The following is a 23,743-nucleotide window of genomic DNA, read 5'->3' on the forward strand; positions in this document are numbered from 1 at the left end:
TTGGGTCAACTTGATTTAATTATCCATTCTTCCCCACCACCACTCCCCTTCCCTGAAATTTGAGATGTCAGTTTTATCATATGTTAAATTTTTAAATACGTCTATTCCTGGGTTTTATAATCTATTTCATTGATTTCTCTATTCCCATATTGTTTTCAATATAAATATAAATTTTTATATTTAAGCTTGATACCTGATAAGAAGTCTTCCCTCTGCTCTGAACAATGTGCTTACCTGGCTGTGAGCATGTTTAAGCTTTTCAGTAAGGAGACTTCCAGGTTGCTCCCCAGAGTGATACCAAGTCATGCTTCTTCCAGCAAGTTAATTGCTGTTTTCACTGCACCCACACCAAAATGGAGTTTTGAACTTTTGATTTATCTATGTGAAGGGTATTTGAATGTTTTACACTTAAGCAACCTGAGAGAGCCCAATCAAACCTAGGCTCTGATCCCATGTTGCTTACATGCTAGTTTTGTGACATTTGGCAAATCACCTAACCCCTCTTAAGAATTAACTGTAAATGGAGGGCACTAGATGTCCAGTAACATTTTGAGTCAAGCCTGTTGTTTTTTTCTTAAACTTTAATTTTATTTAAAAATAGATAACGTGTAGTTAAAAATTCAAAAGGATATACACTGAAAAGATAAAAAATATACACTGAAGAGTCCTTCCCATCCCTGTGCCCCAGCCACACAGTTCCATCCCTGGAGGCAAGCAGTGTTACAGTTTATATGCTTCCTTTCATCGATGTTTTATGTATACATACGTATTTGTGTGCATGTGTATGTATGTGCATGTGTGTATACATATGAATTTTATATAAATAACATTCATTTTTTTCTTTAAAAAAAATAACATTCTGTACACACCATTTGGCACCTTGCTTTTTTCATAGTAACACTTTCTCTCTGGAATTAATCTATAAAGTACATAAAGAACTTTTCATTCTATTTATAGCTGTATAATGTTCCATAATATGGATGAACTATAATTTATTTAAGCATTGCCCATTGATGGATATTTAAGTTCTAATCTTATGCTATTAGAAACACTTCTGTAATGAATAAAATTTTTGCATAAATTATTTTGCAAATGTGGATAAGCATATCTGTGAGATAAAATCCTAGACATTTAATTGCTATGTCAAAGGGTATGTGGATTTTAATCATATGTGCACAAACACACATATATATCTATCTCCCAGTTGCCCTTCATAGAAGTTCTATCAACAGTCCTACCAGCAATGTATGAGACTGCTGATTTCTTCCCACCCTCAATAGTACAGGATGTTATAAAGTTTTTGTTTTGCAAATCTGATAATTTAATCGTTATGAATGAGGGTGAACATCTTACGTGTTTAAGAACCATCTCTATTTTCTTTACTGTTAACTGACTGTTCCTATTGACTGTTAATATCTGCTGCTCCTTTTTCTACTGGGTGGTTGGCCATTTGTGTGACATCTTTATTTATTAGGGAAATTGGTTCTTTGTGATAAGTTTTTTCCTGCAGTTTGTCATTTTGGCTTTGATTTTGTTTATGCTTTGAACTTGCAGTAAGTCATTTTGGTGTAATTGAATTAATAAATGTTTTTCATTATGGCTTCTGGGTATTATGCCAAACCCTGAAAACTCTTCTCCAATTCTTTTTTTTTTTTTTTTTTTTTGTGAGGAAGATCAGCCCTGAGCTAACATCCATGCTAATCCTCCTGTTTTTTTTGCTGAGGAAGACCGGCTCTGAGCTAACATCTATTGCCAATCCTCCTCCTTTTTTTTTTCCCCCCCAAAGCCCCAATAGTTGTATGTCATAGTTGCACATCCTTCTAATTGCTGTATGTGGGACGCGGCCTCAGTATGGCCGGAGAAGCGATGCATCGGTGCGCGCCCAGGATCCCAACCCAGGCCGCCAGCAGCGGAGCGCGTGCACTTAACCGCTAAGCCACAGGGCCGGCCCTCTACTCCAATTCTTAAAGGTCCGTCCTTGGTTTCTTTAGGTATTTTTATAGTTTTTTTTTTTTTAATATTTCAATCTTGGCTTTATCTGGAGATTTTCCTATTATAAGAGATAAGGAATGGATCTAACTTCCCTTCCCTCTTACAGATTAAGCCTAGTTCTTTAAGACATGTTAAAACTTAGGGGCCTGCCCCGTGGCGCAAGCGGTTAAGTGCGCGCGCTCAGCTGTGGCGGCCCCGGGGTTCACGGCGCGGATCCCGGGCGCGTACCAATGCACTGCTTGTCAAGCCATGCTGTGGCGGCGTCCCATATAAAGTGAAGGAGGATGGTCATGGATGTTAGCCCAGGGCCAGTCTTCCTCAGCAAAAAGAGGAGGATTGGCAGATGTTAGCTCAGGGGTGATCTTCCTCACACACACAAAAAAGACATGTTAAAACTTTGCCCAAGTCTTGCAAAATGCTGTTTCAGTCTCATTTAGCCTGGAGACCTGACTGGGAAAAAACAGTGGGTACTTACTTATCTGGCTTGAGTGTCAGTTCAAAAAGGCCAGTTTGTTCTAGAATTTTTTTTTTAATTTTTATTTATTTATTTATTTCCCCCCCAAAGTCCCAGTAGATCGTTGTATGTCATAGCTGCACATCCTTCTAGTTGCTGTATGTGGGACACGGCCTCAGCATGGCCGGAGAAGCGGTGCGTCGGTGCGCGTCCGGGATCCGAACCGGGGGGGCCAGCAGCAGAGTGCATGCACTCAACTGCTAAGCCACGGGGCTGGCCCTCTTCTAGTATTTTTAAGTCATTCATTTTTTTGAATATGTGCCAGGCATTGTGTTCTAAGCACTGGAGATATAGGGATGAGTAAGATGGGGGAGGCCAAAGTAAACAACTAAGTTATAGCATAATTTTAAAGATTAGTGTCAAGAAAAAGGAGGGCCAGCCCCAGTGGCCTAGTGGTTAAGTCCGGCACGCTCCACTTCAGTGGCCTGGGTTCAGTTCCCAAGTGTGGACCTACACCTCTTGTCTGTCAGTGGCCATGCTGTGGTGGCGGCTCACATACAAAAAAGAGGAAGATTAGGAGCAGATGTTAGCTCAGGGTGAATCTTCCTCAGCCAAAAAAATATAATCAATTAATTACATAAGTAAATAAATAAAATAAAGATAGAAAATGCTGCTAACTTCATGAGGGACATTAGGTGCCCTACTGAAAAGAGAAAATGATAATAGTCTGTTGTGACTTGTCTCTTCTGATCACATCTTCCCTTCCTGAAAGTTGAGGAACTACTGTATTAGTTATCTATTGCTGCATAACAAATCACCACAAACTTAGTGGCTTAAAACAACAATAAACATCTCACACAGCATCTGTAGGTCAGAAATTTGGGAGCAGCTTATTTGGTTGGTCATAGTTTGGGGGTGTTTCATGAGGTGGCCATCATCCGAAGACTTGACTGGGGCTGGAAGTTATACTTTTAAGATGGTTCACTCATATCCTGACAAGTTGAAGCTTGCTTTCGGTGAGAGCCTCAGTTCCTCACCACCTGGACCCTTCACAAGGCTGCTTGAGTGTCCTCACACATGGCAGCTTTCTCACCCAGGGCAGGTGAGCTAAGAGAGCAAAGCAGAAACCATAATGTCTTCTATGACCTAACATCAGAAGTCACACAACATCATTCTCTCAGTATCCTATTGGTTATACAGGTCAGCCCCATTCAATTTGAGAGAGTAGCATACAAAGGTGTAAATGCCAGAACATAATAATCATTGGGGGCCATCTTGGCAGCTGGCTACCACAGTCACCAATTTGGTCAAATATTCTAGAATTCTAGAGAGAAAAATGAAGTGCCATGGGAATTTAGTATCTCATTTAGCTGTGATCAAAGTTGTCTAAGTTTGAACTCTATAAATCCAAAAAATTTTGTTTACAACAACTTTCATAAAGAGAAAATAATTTTCAAATAATATGTTGAAAATATATAAAACCATATACAGGCACTAATTTATTCAACTACTATGCTCCCCTTTGCTTGGCCTGGAACAAAATCTCCTGCATCTCCACATATAAATGCTACCCAAACTTTAAGGCTCATTTCAACTACTTCATGGATCATTCAGTATGTCAGCTCTGCCCTTAGGTTGGCTTCCTTCAAGCCAAGATTGTTGATGCAGTCCCAGACTTGGCAATGTTCAGGCAGAAGAAAGGTACCATCTCTTTTGGTATCTCCTCAAGAGCAAGAAAACTTTTCCCCAAAGAGCTCCATCAGATATCCTTTCATATCTTTTTAGGCTAAAATGGAGTCACGCACTTACCCTTTAAATATTGGCTTAGGCCAATTGGAATTTATCCTTCAGGTAGAGATGATTTACCTTTCCCTGGTCATATAGGAAAAGACGGATACCAGATCAAAGTCTGTTTGCAAAGAACATGAGTGAAAGGGAATGGATAGCAAGTAGGTAACCAACAGGGGCTGCTTCAACATTTCAGACACTTTGCTTTGTAGTGTAGTAACCTACATATCCTCCTTTCTCATTTTTAAGCTCTTTGAGGAAAGGAGCTAATATGTCATATTCATGTTTCTCAGCACATGCCCAGTGCCTTACATGATGGGCATTCACTATTTTACTTGGATTTTAAAATTCCCCAAAGAGAATTTCACAGTGGATAGATATTTTTGAAATTACTTATGATATTTTGGATTTATAAAATATTTTCTTCTAAAGGTTTAAGAGACTTCCAGGAATATTTACTTTTTTAAATGTTTTTTTTTTTAATTTATTTATTTTTTCCCCCTAAAGCCCCAGTAGATAGTTGTATGTCATAGCTGCACATCCTTCTAGTTGCTGTATGTGGGATGCGGCCTCAGCATGGCCGGAGAAGCAGTGTGTCAGTGCACGCCCGGGATCCGAACCCAGGCTGCTAGCAGCAGAGCGCGTGCACTTAACCACTAAGCCACGGGGCCGGCCCCGATGGAGGAATTTAAATGTGAAAGTTATGAGCTGGAAACATTTCAACCCAAAAGAACAAAGTTCTTCCTGGGAACAAGGCCAGAGTCGACATCACAATGCAACTTTATTGGACTTTTCAAAGAGATGAATGTGTATTTTGTTCCTGAATTTGACACCTACTTATTCACTTTTTCTCTTGTTTTTTTTTTTCACATGGGCTGAGACAGTATAACAAAGCTGGACTTAAGAGAACATTAAGATGAGCCCCTTCAACTATAGGTAACTGGTATTTACAGCTCAGGGACACTACTACACAATCTGGGAAATTTTAACTTAATCCTTAAAGTGAGGTGGAATTGTCCACAGACCAAGAGGCATACTTAGGACTCTGCTCCCCAGAGACCCACCCCATGTCTCTCTTGGGGAGGCAACATTTGGGTGCTGCTTGTCTTAGATTCTTACTATATACTTTTTTTTTTTTTGCTGAGGAAGATTCACCCTGATCTAACATCTGCCGCCAATCTTCCTCTTTTTGTATGTGAGCCGCTGCCAGAGCATGGCCACTGACAGACGAGTGGTGTAGGTCCACGCCCGGGAACTGAACTAGGGCATGGAAGCAGAGTGTGCCAAACTTAACCACTAGGCCACCAGGGCTGGCCCAATTCTCACTATATTTAACAAGAGAATTGGTGATTTGCACGTCTGTCTCCAGACTCTAAGTTGCTAGACTGCAAGCAACTTATGGTTAAAGACTGAGCCTTTTCATACTTGTACTTCAGTGAAGGAACACATAGTAGAGCTTAAAAATATTTTGAATGAAATGAATGAATATGTTGAATGAAAATGCTTTTGATATCTAGGAGGTAGTGATGGAGTTAAGAATTAGATCCTTGCTCTTGCAAAATTACCAGTCTATATATCTTCCAGAAAGAAGGGATCTTACTTAAAGGCAAACCAACTTTCTGTTGCCAACCCCCTTTAAGCAAAGTTCCAGGTAACTGACCATTATTCAGCTTTGCACCCACTCAATTTAACCATCCTCTCCTCCACTCCTCACTTCCATCTGCGAGGTAGCTCTCCTCTCAGCATTCTCAATATACCTTTAGGTGTATTGATGGGATATCTGAAGTTTTCTTCTCTTGGAAATCACCCTACTGTATACACTCTTTACCCTTTGAACTGTCTTCCCATCTGGTATCCTAAGTCCTCCTTCATTTAAGATCAAAGATTTAAGGTTTCTAAGCAGGAAACAAAAAAAAGTTTGCCAAAACTGCCCTGATTTCATGACTTACGAGAACACTTAAAACTTGCAACAAGGGAAATTTGGAATCCTGTAAGATGTACAACTCCCATCATTTATCAAGGGGCATTCATTTTCTCCTCGTGCTTCTGACTTGCAAAAATTACGAGCTAATTTTGTCTGCCTGACGCACAATCCCAGGTGTCTGTCCACTCTATCTCAGACAATGGGCATTTGGGTCTTTTATCTACGCAAACAAACTTGTCATGGAAAAGGTCCTTGGCTTTGAAGTCAGCGGATGGTGGTAATATCATTTGACGCTCTAAGCTGCAGTCTGATTTGAGATTGGGTCGATTTCATGCAGGGCCTGTGGAATTTTTTCCAGACTGCTGGCCTGTTTTCCACGTTGCACGCCTAGGCGGATCTCGGGACAGAACTACGCTTCTCTAGGTATTTGCTTGCACAAGGGTTTACTGAAACAGTCGCCATTGTGCAAGCTCTGTCCTTCCAGCGTCACTAACGTAAACACTAGGAGATGCACCAACGCGTACGCAGACCTTGCACACTCCGACAGCGGCCCTCTGCGCTGGACTGCAGCCTCTCCGGAAGCCACTCTCGCCCCAGCCGACCCGTCCCTCCCCACCTCCACGTCGCCGCCCGGGCGTAGTCAACGGCTCCTTCTCTCGTCCCCCTCCCTCCGCCAGTTGGCCTTTCCCCCGACTCCTCCCAGTCCTCCCACCCTGCCCCGCGCGGGCTACGGTTGTTCTGTCAGCCGCCGCCCCTCCCTGGCGCCCCGACCCAGAGCACGGCTCCGCCCCGCCCCCCGCGCAGGCCGCCGTGCCTACATCCGGGTACCGACTCCAGCCGCCCAGACTCTGGCACTATGGTCATGGCGGAGGGGACGGCAGTGCTGAGGCGGAACAGGCCGGGCACCAAGGCTCAGGTACCGTCTCTGCACCTTTCCCGCGGGGCCCTCTGGGCGCCGTGCCGCGCCGCACCTGGACGCTGGCCGCCCCCGAGAGGAGGGTGGGCCGGGGCGGCAGGCAGGCGGGGGCCCTGGTGCCCGGCCTGCTCTTCCGGAGCGGGAGCCCCTCAGCCTGGCGGAGGTGGCGGCGGCGGCAGCCCGCGAGGCCTGCGGAGCCCGGACTTGAGGGTGGGCGTGCGGGGCGGGTGGGGGCTGCGGGCGGCGACCGCCGAGGCCCGGGGCTGGGAGCCTGTCCGCGGCGGCCGCTTGTTCTCGCCTCTCGCCTGACCTCCAGCGGACCCAAGTCGGAGGGGCGCGGCCGGCAGGTGGAGACCCGAAGGTGTGAGGGTCGGGGCTCCGAGTGGGAGGGGCTGCACACAGCCCACCTCGTCCTGGCTTCCACTTCCTACCTGGCTTGTGACTACCTGCCCGGCTTCTGCCATCCGGCTTGTCTAGCCGGATCCGGGCGGCGATAGTTTACTTTATCCTCCTCCTCCTGCTGTTTGCCTTTGACCACTTCTCGCTGCAGCTGTTCTCTGGTCCAGCGAGTTTCCAACATCAGGTTGCGACTTGTTAGCTGTCATTCCTTGTGAATTTCCTTGTTATGTGTGAAGCGTAGGCGGTGAATGAAGTGATTATAATTTCATCACCTTTTAGTGGGGCAGTATTTGGGGTGAATTGGTGCTTGTTTAGGTATTGGTTCTTTGGATTTGCAAAAGACGGGATGCCTCACCTTCATAAAAAAATCAAATAGGCATTTAGACTTGATCTGATTAATCTGCCAGCTGAAATGGCTTGCTGTTGAGTAGATGCTCTAAAATCAGAAAAGATGTGTTAAAATATCATTTTAAAGAAAAAGTGAAAAAAAACCATGGGAGCTATGACGGTATGCCAGAGAATGGTTTTTAATATCTTGCACAGAATTTTGGAAAGGGAGTCCTTTCAAAGGGATCTTTTCGATCCAGACGCCTTCCCAGATCCATGTTAAAAAGAAGGAAACTGAAGCCCAGAGAAGCAACTGCATTTGCTCAAGGTTACATAGTCTCCGGATTCTTAGTTCGCTGGTGACCTCTTCTCTTCAACAACTTGCTTCTAGTGCTGAATTTTAGAGAATATAGTTACAGGTCTTATTATAGAGTCACATTAAGCTCTGCTGCCAGTTTTGTGATCATACTATTGGGAATTTATATATTATTTATGCTTTATTTTGACCTTTTCCAAACTTACTTTCTTTGTAAAAATGCTCTTTTCTGAGATACCTGTACTTATTATTCTGTGGAAACATTATTTCTGATTCTTTCCTTAAGTGATCAATTTTTATATTTTTATATTCAAAGGTGGACTTTTGTACTCAGATTCTGAGAATCGTCATCTGTTTTTATTTACTCAAAAGTTTTTATGGGTCGGCCCCGTGGCTTAGCGGTTAAGTGCACGCGCTCCGCTGCTGGGAGCCCGGGTTCGGATCCCGGGTGCGCACCGCTTGTCTGGCCATGCTGGGGCCGCGTCCCACATACAGTAACTGGAAGGATGTGCGGCTATGACATACAACAATCTACTGGGGCTTTGGGGGGAAAAATAAATAAATAAAATCTTAAAAAAAAAAGTTCTTAATTTTGAAAGGTTAGGAAATAATATATTTTAAATTAATATTGTAACATCTGTTTGCCCTGTTGTTTTGAGTAAGTCACATATAAGAAAGCCCCTTTGCTTGTTTCCATATTGTCACAGATCAAGGTTGTGAAATAAAATGTAACAGAAAAGGTTAAGATTAAAAAAAAGAGCATAAGTAGCATTCTGTCTTATCTCTTGTCTGTCACACTAATTTCCTTGAATGAAATGGGTCTATTCTATTTATTTATTTCCCCCCAAAGCCCCAGTAGATAGTTGTATGTCATAGCTGCACATCCTTCTAGTTGCTGTATGTGGGACGCGGCCTCAGCATGGCCGGAGAAGTGGTGCGTCGGTGCGCGCCCTGGATCCGAACCCCGGGCCGCCAGCAGCGGAGCGCGCGTGCTTAACCGCTAAGCCACAGGGCCGGCCCGAAATGGGTCTATTCTAAAATGATTTATTTAGAACTATAATAGAGGAGGTGGAGTATCTTCCTACTTTTTTTTTTTTTGGTGAGGAAGATTAGCCCTGAGCTAACATCCAATGCCAATCCTCTTTTTGCTGAGGAAGATTGGCCCGGGGCTAGCATCCCTGCCCATCTTCCTCTACTTTATATGGGACGCCGCCACAGCATGGCTTGTCAAGCGCTGCGACAGTGTGCACCCAGGATCCGAACCTGTGAACCCTGGGACACCGAAGCAGAATGCGTGCACTTAACTGCTACGCCACTGGCCAGCCCCTTACTTTTTTTTTAATTGGTTATGTTATGGGATATAGGCACATAGTTGGTTTTCCATGAATGTTTATTGACTGAATTAGATGAGAAAATTCTTTGTTTTTTTCTTTTTTGTGAGGAAGATTAGCCCTGAGCTAACATCCATGCCAGTCCTCTTTTTGCTGAGGAAGATTGGCCCTGGGCTAACATCCGTGCCCATCTTCCTCCACTTTATATGGGACGCCGCCACAGCATGGCCTGACAAGCGGTGCGTCAGTGCGGGCTCGGGATCCAAACCCGGGCCACCAGCAGCGGAGCGTGCACTTAACCGCTACGCCACGGGGCTGGCCCCCGAGAACATTCTTTGAGCTGGATTTTTGGTTCCTCTTGTAAGTGTTTAAAATATATCACAATTATGATGAGGCAGAACATTTAATTCCCAGTTAACTTTTTTACATCTTTTCTGTATATGATTATGTGTGTTTTCTAATATTTTTAAAACAAAGTATTCTGAAAACTAAATTTTTTTAAAGGACAGAGTAGGCAAAGCGTATCAATAGAATTTACTTCAGTATAAATCTTGTAGTAAGAATTTAAAAACTACTCCTTAATAATATTTCCTGGAAGGATTTCCAGAAAGTTGTTTTTATTTCTTGACATTTTAAACTAAAGTTCATTTTCATTCAGATGGGGCAACTACAAAAAAAAGATAGGAAATATTTATGACACTTAAAAGGGTATACTCGTCACCTACCTTCAGAACTAAGACATTACTAATATAGTTGAATCCCTCTGTATCACATTCTTCTGTCTTCTGCTCATTCCTCTCAACCAATAATGGTAGTATTATCATTCCTTTTCTTTTCCTTATACTTTTACTATATATGCATTATATTCTTAAGTATGCTTTGCACTTTCTTAAATTTTTATTCATATGGTAGCATACACTGTATTCTCAGTTTGCTCCAATTTTTGCTCAAGGTATTTGGAGACTTATCTATGTTAATTGATATAGGATTGTAGATCACTGGTTTACTACTACTTCCCCCCATCCAGAGACATTTATTGAGCACCTACTATGTGTTAGGCATTGTGCTGCCTACTAAGGATATATAGGTAAACTTTGCTGAAAAATCAGTCAGATGAGAAGGTTCTTAATCACTTAGGGGAGTGTCTATGAACTGAATTATCTATAGAGGAATTCAGAACCAGTGCAAGGGGATCCACAAAAATATCCCCCTTAAAAGAGGACTGTTCAATTTGTATTACCGCTTTTTGATGGAGCTCATATTTCTATTTAGAAATTTAAAACACTATTTGGAATTAGAATAATAATTTATAATATCTGTCTACAATAACACGGGGCAATAACTACTATTATTGCTACCACTACCACTACTAACACTGGCTATTCTTTTTAGGTAAAAACTGATTCAGTTTTTTGGTGCCTGGAGACTTTTTTTCAGTGTAACTTTTTGAGAGATATTTAACCACCATAAACGAAAAAGTGATAGACTTATCTCCTCAAGTAATACATGAAATATGGGAGCCATATTTGAGGGATTTGTGGTTGAAAAAATATGTAACTTGTAGTTCAATTAAATAAAATCTTGGTGTTTGTTTACAAACATTGAATAAAATTCCTTTATTCATTAATAATAACATTGTTTACATTATGAGAGTTTTTCTTTTCCTCTAGTGTAACTTTGGATCTTTATTAAGAATTTAAGTTAATAGTATTACATCTTCTTTGTAACTTTGTATGTGCTTTAACTATGAATTTTTTTTATAGGATTTCTATAATTGGCCTGATGAATCCTTTGATGAAATGGACAGTACACTAGCTGTTCAACAGGTAATAACAGTAGTTTCTTTTTCAACTCCAATAACCTAAGCATTTTACCTCCCTTGGCATAGTTAAGTATTCCTGTATCTTTTAGCACAAACTGGAATCCATGGAATTAATGGAATGCCTGTTTAAAACTTTTATCAACCTTCATTTTGTTTTAAGATGGCATAGTAAACTATAATCAAACTTAAATTTTAATATCTGTTAATATGTACCAAATTAAGGTACTAAATTTGATTTTAGAGTGAATTTAATTCAGAATTATTGAATGCTGAATTAGAATAACAGATAATTAAGTAGAAAGAAATAGCATACTTATTTGGTGACCAAACACTTGAGAACATGTATCTAAGCTTTACATTTTAATTTTAGTTACCGTTAGTCCTGAACTTTTGTCCTGCTGCAATATATTTGAGGGCTAAGATGCTTCCTTTTATGTTGTTGCCACTGTCAAGAAGCTCACTAAGGCAATGAGTATCAAGGAGGTGGGCTTCTGTAGCATGTTCAGTTTGAAAAGCCCTGCAGGAGTTTCTTAAACATTCTTATTGAGAATCACATTGTATACTTTATTGTTTTTTTTTTTTTTAAAAAGTGGTAGTTCTTCCAAAATGAATAAAATCTGGTATCTGGGAAAAAGTAGTTTCCATAGCTAATTATTTTTTTAAATTTTATTTATTTATTTATTTTCCCCCCAAAGCCCCAGTAGATAGTTGTATGTCATAGCTGCACATCCTTCTAGTTGCTGTATGTGCGACGTGGCCTCAGCATGGCCGGAGAAGCGGTGCGTCGGTGCGCGCCCAGGATCCGAACCTGGGCCGCCAGCAGCGGAGCACGCGCACTTTACCGCTAAGCCACCGGGCCGGCCCTTTGATAGCTAATTATTAAAAATTGCATTAAAGTGTTAATAAAAAGATGATCGAAATTGGGGTGTACTAGTATATTAGACTAGGCATTGATTAAGTAGCATTTTTAAAGGGAAAATGTGCAATAAAGAGAGGCTGTTTGGCTTCATCTTGATAACCAGATAATAAAAGTAGATAGCTATTTGGATTTGATGTGCTGTTTGAAGATCTTGGGAAATAAAATAGAAATATAGTTGAATTCTTTGAACATTAAGAACTCAATTCATAATCTTAACAGAAACATTAAAAACCTTTAGAATGAATTCAGTGTAAAATTTAGATATTTAGCATAGGAAATGGAAGAGCATTCATGAATGAATGGCTTTGTTCATTGCCTTTTAAGAATGTTGTTTGGGGCCGGCCTGGTGGCATAGCGGCCCTGAAGTTCTCACGTTCCGCTTTGGTGGCCCCGAGGTTTGCCAGTTTGGATCCTGGGTGAGAACCTACTCACGGCTCATCAAGCCATGCTGAGGTGGCGTCCCACATAGAAGAGCTACAATGCTACAACTATGTACTGGGGCTTTGGGGCAAAAAAAGGAAAAAGAGGAATATTGGCAACAGATGTTAGCACAGGGCTGATCTTCCTCAAAAAAAAAAAAAACTGAAAAAAAGAATGTGTTGTTCAATCAGCAAATATTTATTGGGCTAACAGTGAGATAGGCCTTGTGGAGGATACAGAAATATAAACCAAGAACTTTATGCCTGGAAATTGGAAAAAATTAAGAGGAAAAATGTGCAGACATTTCACCCTTTAAAAGTAGAGTTATGTCCTTCTACTTTGTTAAATTCATCTGTTAGTTCTAAAAACGTTTTTGTGGCATCTTTAGGGTTTTCTACATATGAGATCATGCAATCTACAAGCAGATAGTTTTACTTCTTCTTTTCTAATCCGAATGCCTTTTATTTATTTTTCTTACCTAATTACTCTGGCTATAACTTCCAATACTACTTTGAATAGAAGTGGCAAAAGCAGACATCCTTATCTTGTTCCAGATCTTAGAGAAAAGCTTTCACTCTTTAATATTGAGTATGATGTTCGTTTTGGGTTTTTCGTATGGCCTTTATTACGTTGAGGTAGATTCCTTCTATTTCTGGTTTGTTGAATTTTGTTTTTATCATAAAAAGGTGTTAAATTTTGTCAAATACTTTTTCTCTATCAATTGAGATGATCATGTGGTTTTTTTTTTCCTTCATTCTGTTAACGTGGTATATTATATTGATCAATTTTTGTATGTCGAACCATCCTTACACTCTAGGAATAAATTCCACTTGATCATGGTGTATAATCCTTTTAATTTGCTGCTGAATTTGGTTTGCTAGGATTTTTGCATCAATGTTCATAAGGGATATTGGTTTCTAGTTTTCTTAGAGTGCCTTTATCTGGCTTTGGTATAAGGCAATGCTGGCATCATAGAATGAATTAGGAAGTATGCCCTCCTCTTCAATTTTTTGGAAGAATTTGAGAAGGATTAGTGTTAGTTCTTTAAATGTTTGGTAAAATTCACCAGTGAAGCCATCAGGTGCAGGGCTTTTCTTTGGTTGCACAACATTGTGAATGTACTTAATGCCACTGAATGGTACACTTAAAAATGGTTAAAAAGGGGGGCTGGCCCCGTGGTGTAGTGGTTAAGTTTGGCACATTCTGCTTTGGCAGCCCTGGTTCCGGGGTTTGGATCCTGGACGGGACCTATACCACTTGTCAGCCATACTGTGGCGGTGACCCACATACAAAGTAGAGGAAGATTGGCATGAATGTTAGCTCAGGACGAATCTTCTGCAAGCAATAAAAGGGGAAGATTGGCAACAGATGTTAGCTCAGGGCGAATCTTCCTCAACAACAACAAGGTTAAAATGACTGTCCTTTCCGCGTTGAATGGTCTTGACACCCTTGTCAAAAATCATTTAACTGTGTATGTGAGGGTTAATTTCTAGGTGCTCTATTTAATTCCATTGGTCTGTATGTATATCCTTATGCCAGTACTACACTGTCTGGAGTATTGTAGCTTTGTAATAAGTTTTGAAATTGGAAAGTTTGAGTCCTCCAACTTTGTGTTTTCTTTTCTAGATTATTTTGGCTATTTGGTGCCCCTTGAAATTCCATATAAATTTGAGAATTGGCTTTTCCATTTCTGCAAAAAAGACTTGGAATTTTGATAGGGATTGCATAGAATCTTTAGATTGCTTTGGGTGGTATGGACATCTTAATCTTAAGTCTTCTACCTATGAACATGAGATGTCTTTCAATTCATTTAGGTCTTCTTTAATTAGTTTCACCAATGTTTTATAGTTTTCTGTATACAAGTATTTAACCTCCTTATTTAAATGTATTCCTAGGTATTTTAATCTTTCAGATACTGTTGTAAATGGAATTGCTTTCTTAATTCCCTTTTTGGATTATTCATTGAAGATGTATAGAAACACAACTGACTTTTGTACATTGATCTTGTATCCTACTACTTTGCTGAATTATTAGCTTTATTAGCTTTCCTGTGAATTCTTTGGGATTTCTGTATGTAGGATCATGTCATCTGCGAATAGAGATAGCCTTTTATTTATTTATTTTCTTGTTTAATTGCTCTGGCTAGAACTTAAATACAATGTTGAATAGCAATTCAACAGAATAGAAATGAGCAATCAGTCTCATTTCTGATTTTAGAGGGAATCCTTTTTTTTTTTTTGGTGAGGAAGATTGACCCTGAGCTAACATCTCTGCCAGTCTTCCTCTATTTTTTTTGTATGTGGGTCACCGCCACAGCGTGGTTTTATGAGTGGTGTAGGTCCGCACCCAGGATCTGAACCTGTGAACCTGGGCTGCCGAAGCGGAGTGCAACTTAACCACTACACCACCAGACCAGCCCCCCAGAGGGAAACCTTTCAATCTTTTTTCGTAAATGCCCTTCATCCTTTGAGAAAGTTGTCTTCTATACCTAGTTTTCTGAGTGTTTTTATCGTGAAAACGGGGTGTTAGATTTTGTCCATTGTCTTTTCTGCATTAATTGAGATGTTGATGTGTTTTTTCCCTTTGTATATTAATGTAGTATATTACTTTGATCAGTTTTTTTATGTTGAACCACCTTTCGTTTCTTGCAGCTTTCTTTTGATTCATGTTTGTATGCTGTACCTTTTTCCGTCTTTTTACTTTTAACCTATCTTAATGAAGGAAGTTTTTTTTTTGTTTTGTTTTACTTTGTGTTCATTCAAGCACTTAAAAAAATTTTTTTTTATTGAGGTAACAGTTTATAACATTATATAAATTTCAGGTGTACATCATTGTATTTCAGCTTCTGTATAGACTACATCTTGTTCACCACCAAAAGTCTAGTTGCCAGGTGTCACTCTACACATGTGCCCCTTTCCCCTTTTGCCCTCTCTCCACCCTCTTCCCTGCTTGTGACCACCAATCTATTCTAAGTATCTTTGTGTTTGTTATTGTTGTTTCTACCTCCCACACATGAGTGAAATTACGTGGTATTTGGCGCTCTCCTTCACACTTGTTTCGCTTAGCATAATACCCTCAAGGTCCATCCGTGTTGTCACAAATGGCAAGATTTCATCTTTTTTATGGCTGAATAGTATTCCATTGTATATACATACCACATCATCTTTATCCATCCACCTGCTGATGGGCATTTAGGTTGTTTCCAAGACTTGGCTATTATGAGTAATGCTGGAATGAACATAAAGGTGCATGCATCTTTTTGAATTAGTGTTTTCATGTTCTTTGGATAAATACCCGGAAGTGGAATAGCTGGATCATATAATAGTTCTGTTTTTAATTTTTTGAGGAACCTCCATACTGTTTTCCATCGTGGCTGTACCAATTTACATTCCCACCAGCAGTGTGCGAGGGTTCCCTTTTTTCCATATCCTCTCCAACACTTGTTATTTCTTGTCTTTTTAATAATAGCCATTCTGATGGGTGTGAGGTGATACCTCATTGTGTGATTTGCATTTCCCTAATAATTAGTGATGTTGAACATCTTTTCATGTGCCTATTGGCCATCTGTATATCTTCTCTGGAAAAAGGTCTGTTCATATCCTTTGCCCATTTTTTAATCAGATTGTTTATTTTTTTGTTGTTGAGTTGTATGAGTTCTTTATATATTTTGGATATTAACCCCTTGTTAGATGTATGATTTGCAAATATCTTCTCCCAGTTGGTCAGTTTTCTTTTTGTTGTGTTGATGGTTTCTTTTGCCATGCAGAAGCTTTTTAGTTTGATGTAGTCTCATTTTTCTATTTTTTCTTTTGTTTCCTTCGCCTTAGGAGACATATTCAGAAAGATACTGCTAGGACTGATGTCAAAGAGCGTACTGCCTATGTTTTCTTCTAGGAGTTTTATGGTTTCAGGTCTTACGTTTACGTCTTTAATCCATTTTCAGTTAACTTTTGTGTTATGATATAAGAAAGTGGTCTGCTTTCATTCTTTTGCATGTGGCTGTCCAGTTTTCCCAACACGACTTATTGAAGAGACTTTCCTTTCTCCATTGTAGGTACTTGGCTCCTTCTGGGCTCTCATTTCTGTTCCATTGATCTGTGTGTCTGTTTTTCTACCAGTGCCATGCTGTTTGATTACTATAGCTTTGTAGTATACTTTGAAATCAGGGAGTGTGATGCCTCCAGCTTTGTTCTTTTTTCTCAGGATTCCTTTGGCTCTTTGGGGTCTTTCATTGTTCCATATATGAAGTAAGTTTCTTGTAAATGGTATATAGTTCGGTCATGTTTCTCTGTTCTTTCTGACAATCTTTGTCTTTTAACTGTTGTATTTAGGCCATTTAACGTTAATGTGGTTATTAATATATATGTTTAGATTTAGGTCTGCCGTTTTATTACTTACTGTCAACGTGTTTCCTCTGTTTTTTGTTCCTCTGTGTCCCGTTTTCTGCCTTTTTAAGGGTTGAGCATCATTTTTAGTATTCTTTTTTAATATATTCTAATTTTGACTATTTCTTTATATAATTTTTTTGATGATTGCTCTAGAGATTATTAAATGCATACTTAACTTTTCACAGTCTACTTAGAATCAATATTTTACCACTTCGATTGAAATGTAGAAACTACTGTCATACAGATCCCCTTACCCTCCCCCTTTATGCTGTAGTTGTCTATATTACATGTACATACATTGAAAACCTGGTCGGACAATGTTATTTTTTTTATTTTTATTTTTTATATATACATTTTGTGTGTGTGTGAGGAAGATCAGCCCTGAGCTAACATCTGCCAATCCTCCTCTCTTTGCTGAGGAAGACTGGCCCTGGGCTAACATCCATGCCCATCTTCCTCTACTTTATATGGGACGCTGCCACAGCATGGCTTGACAAGGTGTGTCAGCGCGCCCAGGATCTGAACCCCAGGCCGCCGCAGCGGAGCGCATGCACTTAACCGCTACGCCACCGGGCCTGCCCTGACAACGTTATATTTTTTGCTTTCATCTGCCAAGCATATTTTAAAGAACTCAAGAGGAGAATGGTCTGTTATATTTATACCCAGATGTTTGTAGTTTCTGTTGCTCCTGATATTCTGTTTCCTTCTGGTATTATTTTTTCCTTTTGTCTGAAGAACTTCCTGTAGCAGTTCTTTTAGAGCAGTCTGCTGGTAGGAATTCTCCTTAGTTCTCTTTCATCTGAAGTGTCTTTAATTTATCATCGTTCCTGAAGAGTATTTTTGTTAGATATACAATTCTAGTTGACACTTCTCTTTCAGCACTTAAAAAATGTTGTGCCATTTCCTCCTGCCTTCTGTGGGTTTCTGATGAGAAAGCTGCCATCATTTGAATGCTTACTCTATAGGTCATGTGTCTTTTTTTCACTGGCTTCTTTATCTTTAGTTTTTGGCAGTTTGATTATGTGTCTGGGCATGAATTTCTTTGGGTTTTCCTGTTTGGTGTTCACTCTTTTTTTTATTGTGCTGGAATATACATAACAAAATTTACCATTTTTGCCACATTTCAGTGTACAGTTCTGTCGTGGTAGGACATTCACTTTGTTGTGCAGCCATTTACCACCTCCATCTCCAGAACATTTTTTTTCTTCCCCAACTGAAACTCTGTATCCATTAAACAATAATAATTGTCCATTACCCCCTGCCCCTGGCCCATTCAGCTTCTTGAATTTGTAAGTTTGTCTTTCCCAAACTTGAGAACTTTCCAGATATTGTTTCTTCAGCTGTATTTTTTTTTTTTTAGCACCACATTCTTTTTCTTCTTTGTCTGAGACTCTGGTGACATGACTTTTAATCCTTTTGTTGTTGTTCCACTAGTTCCTGAGGCTCTGTTTATTATTGTTGTTATTTTAATATTTTTTATCTCTTGTTCAGATTGGATAATTGCTATTTATCTTAAAGTTTATTGACTCTTTGCTTTGTCATTTCCATTATGCTATTGAGTCCAGTGAGATTCTGTTTTGGTTATTGTATTTTTCAGTTCTAAGATTTCTGTTTGGCTCTTTGTATCATTTTTTGCTGATACTTTTGTTTCAAGTGTTTGCAGTTTCTCATTCAAGCATTTTTATAATAGCCGCTTTAAAGTCTTTATCAGATAATTCCAACATCTGTGTCGTCTTATCATGGGTGTCTTGTGATTGTCTTTTCCCATGAGAATTGAAATTTTCATGTATTCTTTATATGCCAAGTAATTTTGGATTGTATCCTGGACATTTTGAATATTATTTTGAGACAGTGGTCTTATTTAATTGCATGGAGAACGTTGATATTTTTGCTTTAGTAGGCATTTGACCTGGTTAGATACAGGTTGCAAGTTTCAACCAAACTCAGGTTCCAGTGTTCGTTCAGTTTTCAAAGCCTTTGTGCTACTCCTTGAATCTCTCCCGTGTGCGCACCAACTCATGGTCACCCTGGGTGGAGATACATCCATTAGCTCAGTTCTCAAAGTCTATCATATGCTAATTAGGACCAGATCTATGCATGCATACATGCATAGATCAGGGTTGAGCGCAGGAGTTCATAAACAGCTTTATGGGGTCACTTTTCTGAGCTTCTCTCTCTCCGATACTTTCTAGTTCCCTGGGGCCCACTTCTTTGGTCCTCTGACCAGAAGCCACTTACTGGAGTTGTGCTACAGTTGTGGGAAGGCAAAGAGAGAAAAAGAAACAGGGTTTGATCCCACCACCAAATGGAGAGGAAGGGTTCTCTTCCTCAGAATTTTGTCACTTGCATTGTTCTGTTGCCAGCTGCTTTTGCTGCCACTGTGGAATCGTCTCAGGCTATGAAAGAATGGAGCAAAGGGAGAGAGAAAAAAACACGGGATTTCTTCCATTCTCTTTGAGCTTTAGGAGTGCCTTTTTCCACTCCTTGAGCCAAAGCTAAATAGTTTCTCCTGGATCTCTCTATCCTGAATTGAGTTCAGGCCAGGATGCCGGGGAGGAAAAGAACATGGCAGACTCACTGCCAGTTCAGTGGTACTTCGAATTCTGGTGTTCTTTCCTGCTCCTCTTTCTGATATTTGCTTTACAGAGACCTCAAAGAGCTGCGCCATGCATTCTGTCCAGATTTTAGAGTTTCATTCAGTGGGAGAGAAAAGTTGATGTGTTTACTCCATCTTGCCCCAAACTGGAAACAATAAAATGCTTTTGCATGATGTTTTATTGCTATGTATTTTACTCTTCCCAAATGATTTCTAAAAACTGCTTTAGGAAAAGTCTTATATAAAATACAGTACTAGATCATTATAATTAGTAATAATTATAGCCCATAGGAATAAGTCACTAGAAATATATATTTCTACCTTTTTCATAACAGAAGGAGGAAAGATTTCATGCCTTTGTTTTGACTTAGTTTAAAATCTGGTATAGTATATTCCTGTACTGAGAAGACTTGAAAGGCCTGGGAAGTGAGTACATACTGATAGTGTCTGAAATGTTAGTAGAGCTTGATCAGGTGGTGGTAGTGTCAGGTAGAAATGGTAATGTCTTTGGAAGCTCACTGAAAAAGATTCTCTTCAAGAAATGGTAGTAAGTTAGGACTTTAAAGTTCTTAGAAGCATAAAAAACACCATTCTTATGAGGTTCTTCTGGATTTTTCTGTAGAATTTCTTAAAGATTTCAAAACTGATTTCTTAAATAATAGTTGTTCAATTTGTTCAGTTTGAAAAACTCTTAATATTAAAATTCACCAGTAAAAGTTGTAAGAAGTAATGGTACTGCTTTCCCATTTAACTGAATTACTAAATAAGCGACATATTACAGATAACGTTGATAAGGTACTTAAGAATATTCCAGCTTTTCATGATAGAGCTATTCTTGCTTTTTTCCTATTTCCTATTTGTTTAGTGCTGCACATGAAGCAGTTAATCCTAGTTTATATTTACATCACATTATGATGTGTGACAGTAGAGAAACATGTTGCAGTTTGTAAACCTTTAGTTTTCAGATATTTGTGAAGATAAAAATAAATTATCAACTGAACAGAAATTGCTCATATAAACTTAGTGTAAAAATTTCCATACAGCAAAAGTTATATTCAGTGAGCATTAGGACATTTCTTTTTCTTTTTTTTTTTTTTTAATTTTTTTTTTTCCCCAAAGCCCCAGTAGATAGTTGTATGTCATAGCTGCACATCCTTCTAGTTGCTGTATGTGGGACGCGGCCTCAGCATGTCCGGAGAAGTGGTGTGTCGGTGCGTGCCCGGGATCCGAACCTGGGCCGCCAGCAGCGGAGCGTGCGCACTTAACCACTAAGCCACGGGGCCGGCGCAGGACGTTTATTTTTCTTAGCTCATTTTATAATAATAGCTGCTTCTGTTTGCATAAAAGTATGGAGGACTGAGTTCAGAAAACAAAATGACCTTTATGTTTTATTTCTAAGTTAAGGATTTCTTCTGTTCTCTTTTTTTATGTTTACATAAACTATCATTAATAATGGATTCCAGATTCCTTGAAAATTGACAACTTGTAACTCTACTTACAATAAAATTTTCATAATTAAATTCGGTTACCAGATATGTGGTTAAAGAATTAATATTGATTATGAGCAAACCATTTTGCAGAGAATATATTTTCATGTGCCTAATTAACAAACTGGTTTTGGGATCACCAAAGAATGCAAAAGAATCAGAGTCTACCCTCCATTTTTGGTAAATTTTCTAACCCTCCATAGCTGTAACATTTCAGGTAATTACTGTTCTTCATCCTTGACTGTAAGTAATGTAGTTTAGGGAAGTCATTAAACATTTATGAAAAACCTCCTATGTGCTGGGTGCTAATACTAAAATTCAAAACAAAACTAAGTCTGCATTTTTTATTTGAGGGAGACACATGAAAATAAGTAAGTGCTGTTTATTAAGTGTGAAATAAATGCTTTTTAGTGTTCTGTAGGAGGTATAATGGGAGCAGGAAAAATAATTGTGAGTAGACAAATTGCTAATTTAGATTATACAGATGACAGATGTGGTAGGAAATCAGAGGAAGTTGTATGAGGTATGGAATAATCAGGGAAGACTTGAGTGTGTTGGGGAGAAGGAATTTGAAAAAAATTGTGGTGTGGAATTTGGGGTAGTCAGTGGAAGAGGTCTAGAATATTTAGCTGTATCTGTTTGAAGAGAGAGAGAATCAATTCCATGCAAAACTTTGGAACATTAGGATAGGGTCAGAAAATGAGGAGTCATTTAAATAGAAATTAGGAAGTTATTAAAAGCTTTTGAGGAAGCTTTTGACATGAGAGTGATATTCAAGAAAGCTTGTCTGAAAAGAGGCAAAACAGGTTGGTTTAAGAAGGCCCTGTAGTTACTAAGCCTCTGTAATCAGGCATTTTAATCTAATCTAGCCTATTCAAATTTCAGGGATTTAAATCGTAGAGTGAATGAAGCATTAAAAGGTCTGAGATTTGAAGTTTTTTATTTTTTTATTTTTTTTTTTATTTGTTAAATTTTTTTTTTTTTTTTTTAAGATTTTATTTGTTTATTTTTCCCCCCAAAGCCCCAGTAGATAGTTGTATGTCATAGTTGCACATCCTTCTAGTTGGTGTATGTGGGACGCGGCCTCAGCATGGCCGGAGAAGCGGTGCGTCGGTGTGCGCCCAGGATCCGAACCCGGGCCGCCAGCATCGGAGCGCGCGCACTTAACCGCTAAGCCACGGGGCCGGCCCTGAAGTTTTATTTAATTTTATTTTATTTAAATTGAAAGTGAACCTCCCTACCTTTTTTTTTTAACTTAGTTTTTCTGCTAGTCATTTTTTTTAAACAACTTTATTGGACATAATTAATATACCATAGAAATCACTCATTTGAAATATACAATTCACTGGTTTTTAGTATATTCACAGGGTTGTACAACGATCACCACAATCAAATTTTAGAACATCTTCATTCCCCATAAAAGAAACCTCATCCCTATCAGCAGTTAATCTCCATTCTCCTTTGTCTCCCCTTCTTCCCCCAGTCCTAGGCAACTACTAATCTGTTTTCTGTCTCTGTAGATTTACCTATTCTAGATACTTCATATTAATGGACTAATATAATATGTACCAGTTATATTTATACATTGTCTATATTTTATGTTCATATGAAAATTGTGGTTTGGAGTTTTGATCCCCATTCCAGTCCTGGTAAATATCATATCTGCACTTAATGTAGTAGATCCTATCCCAAAGAAGTTGAATTGGAGAAGAATAGGCAAGGGTTACCTCTTTTCTTCTGAATTACTCATTATGATTCTGTACTTGGTTTCCTATTTTGTGTATAACCCAAAAGTTGAACCACAAGAGCGGTTATGTATTAAAAAATTATATATATTTAACGTAAGATTTACCATGTAGTGTAATATTTTAATTAACTATAAGAACATCTTTGTTTATAGTATATTCAACAGAACATAAGAGCAGATTGTTCCAATATTGACAAAATTCTTGAACCACCTGAAGGCCAAGATGAAGGTGTATGGAAGTATGAACATTTAAGGTAGGTTCTTATGATATACCAAAATAGTTATAGTACTTCTATTAGTAAAAATAACCTTTAATGTTAATGATGATTATGAATCATAAATAAAATAATTATGTAACTGCAGACCAGAAAACCAAATTCTAAAGCTTTAGTGTTTTCCATGTTTTAAGTTTGCCGCTTTGTTATTTGCTGATTATTTTCTACATTTATGGATTTGGGCCTTACTATCTTTTTACACAGTTTTCCTTAATCATATCCTTTAACCACAAATGCATTATTTCCATTTACCCACTCATGAATAACTTTATTTCTCTGTAGAGGATTATATCAAGGTCCTAGTCTATATGTGGTATCTGATGAGTTATCTATTAACTACTGTGAACTTCCAGTCTTCCCTTTGGTAAATAGAGATTAATTGTAATCCTGAAGTAAGGAGTTTTGGAACTTTTCATAATATCCCTTGAATGAGAAAATTGATGACTAGTGAATGACTAGTTAACTAGAGTTAACTTTAGAAGTAGCTATGTCCTAAAGTTACTATGTTGTTTCCTGAAGTTATAAACTTTAAAGTGTAATTGGGAGCTGGGAAGAGTTGATAAGGTAAATGTAGAGAATGCAGTATGAGATATATGTTCATCAGGGTTTGTTACTTTTGAGTGGATTTTTAAATAATAACTG

General features: G+C 38.9%; 1 protein-coding gene across 2 annotated transcripts in view; it reads left to right on the top strand.

Annotated features, from left to right (window-relative positions):
• LOC131410945 (MOB-like protein phocein) overlaps positions 1-23,743 on the top strand; it is a 48,792-nt gene that overhangs the window by 5,202 nt on the left and 19,847 nt on the right. The window contains exons 1-3 of one of the 2 annotated variants that reach the window (XM_058549507.1): positions 6,964-7,074; positions 11,211-11,273; positions 22,980-23,080. In XM_058549507.1, the coding sequence (XP_058405490.1) occupies positions 7,015-7,074; positions 11,211-11,273; positions 22,980-23,080 (224 nt within the window). In that variant the 5' untranslated portion in view covers positions 6,964-7,014. Of the gene's footprint in view, positions 1-6,963; positions 7,075-11,210; positions 11,274-22,979; positions 23,081-23,743 lie in introns of those variants that run through there. The other variant, XM_058549509.1, reaches the window with a different exon arrangement.

The sequence above is a fragment of the Diceros bicornis genome, chromosome 10 (genome assembly GCF_020826845.1).
Source record: "Diceros bicornis minor isolate mBicDic1 chromosome 10, mDicBic1.mat.cur, whole genome shotgun sequence".
Lineage (NCBI taxonomy): Eukaryota > Metazoa > Chordata > Mammalia > Perissodactyla > Rhinocerotidae > Diceros > Diceros bicornis.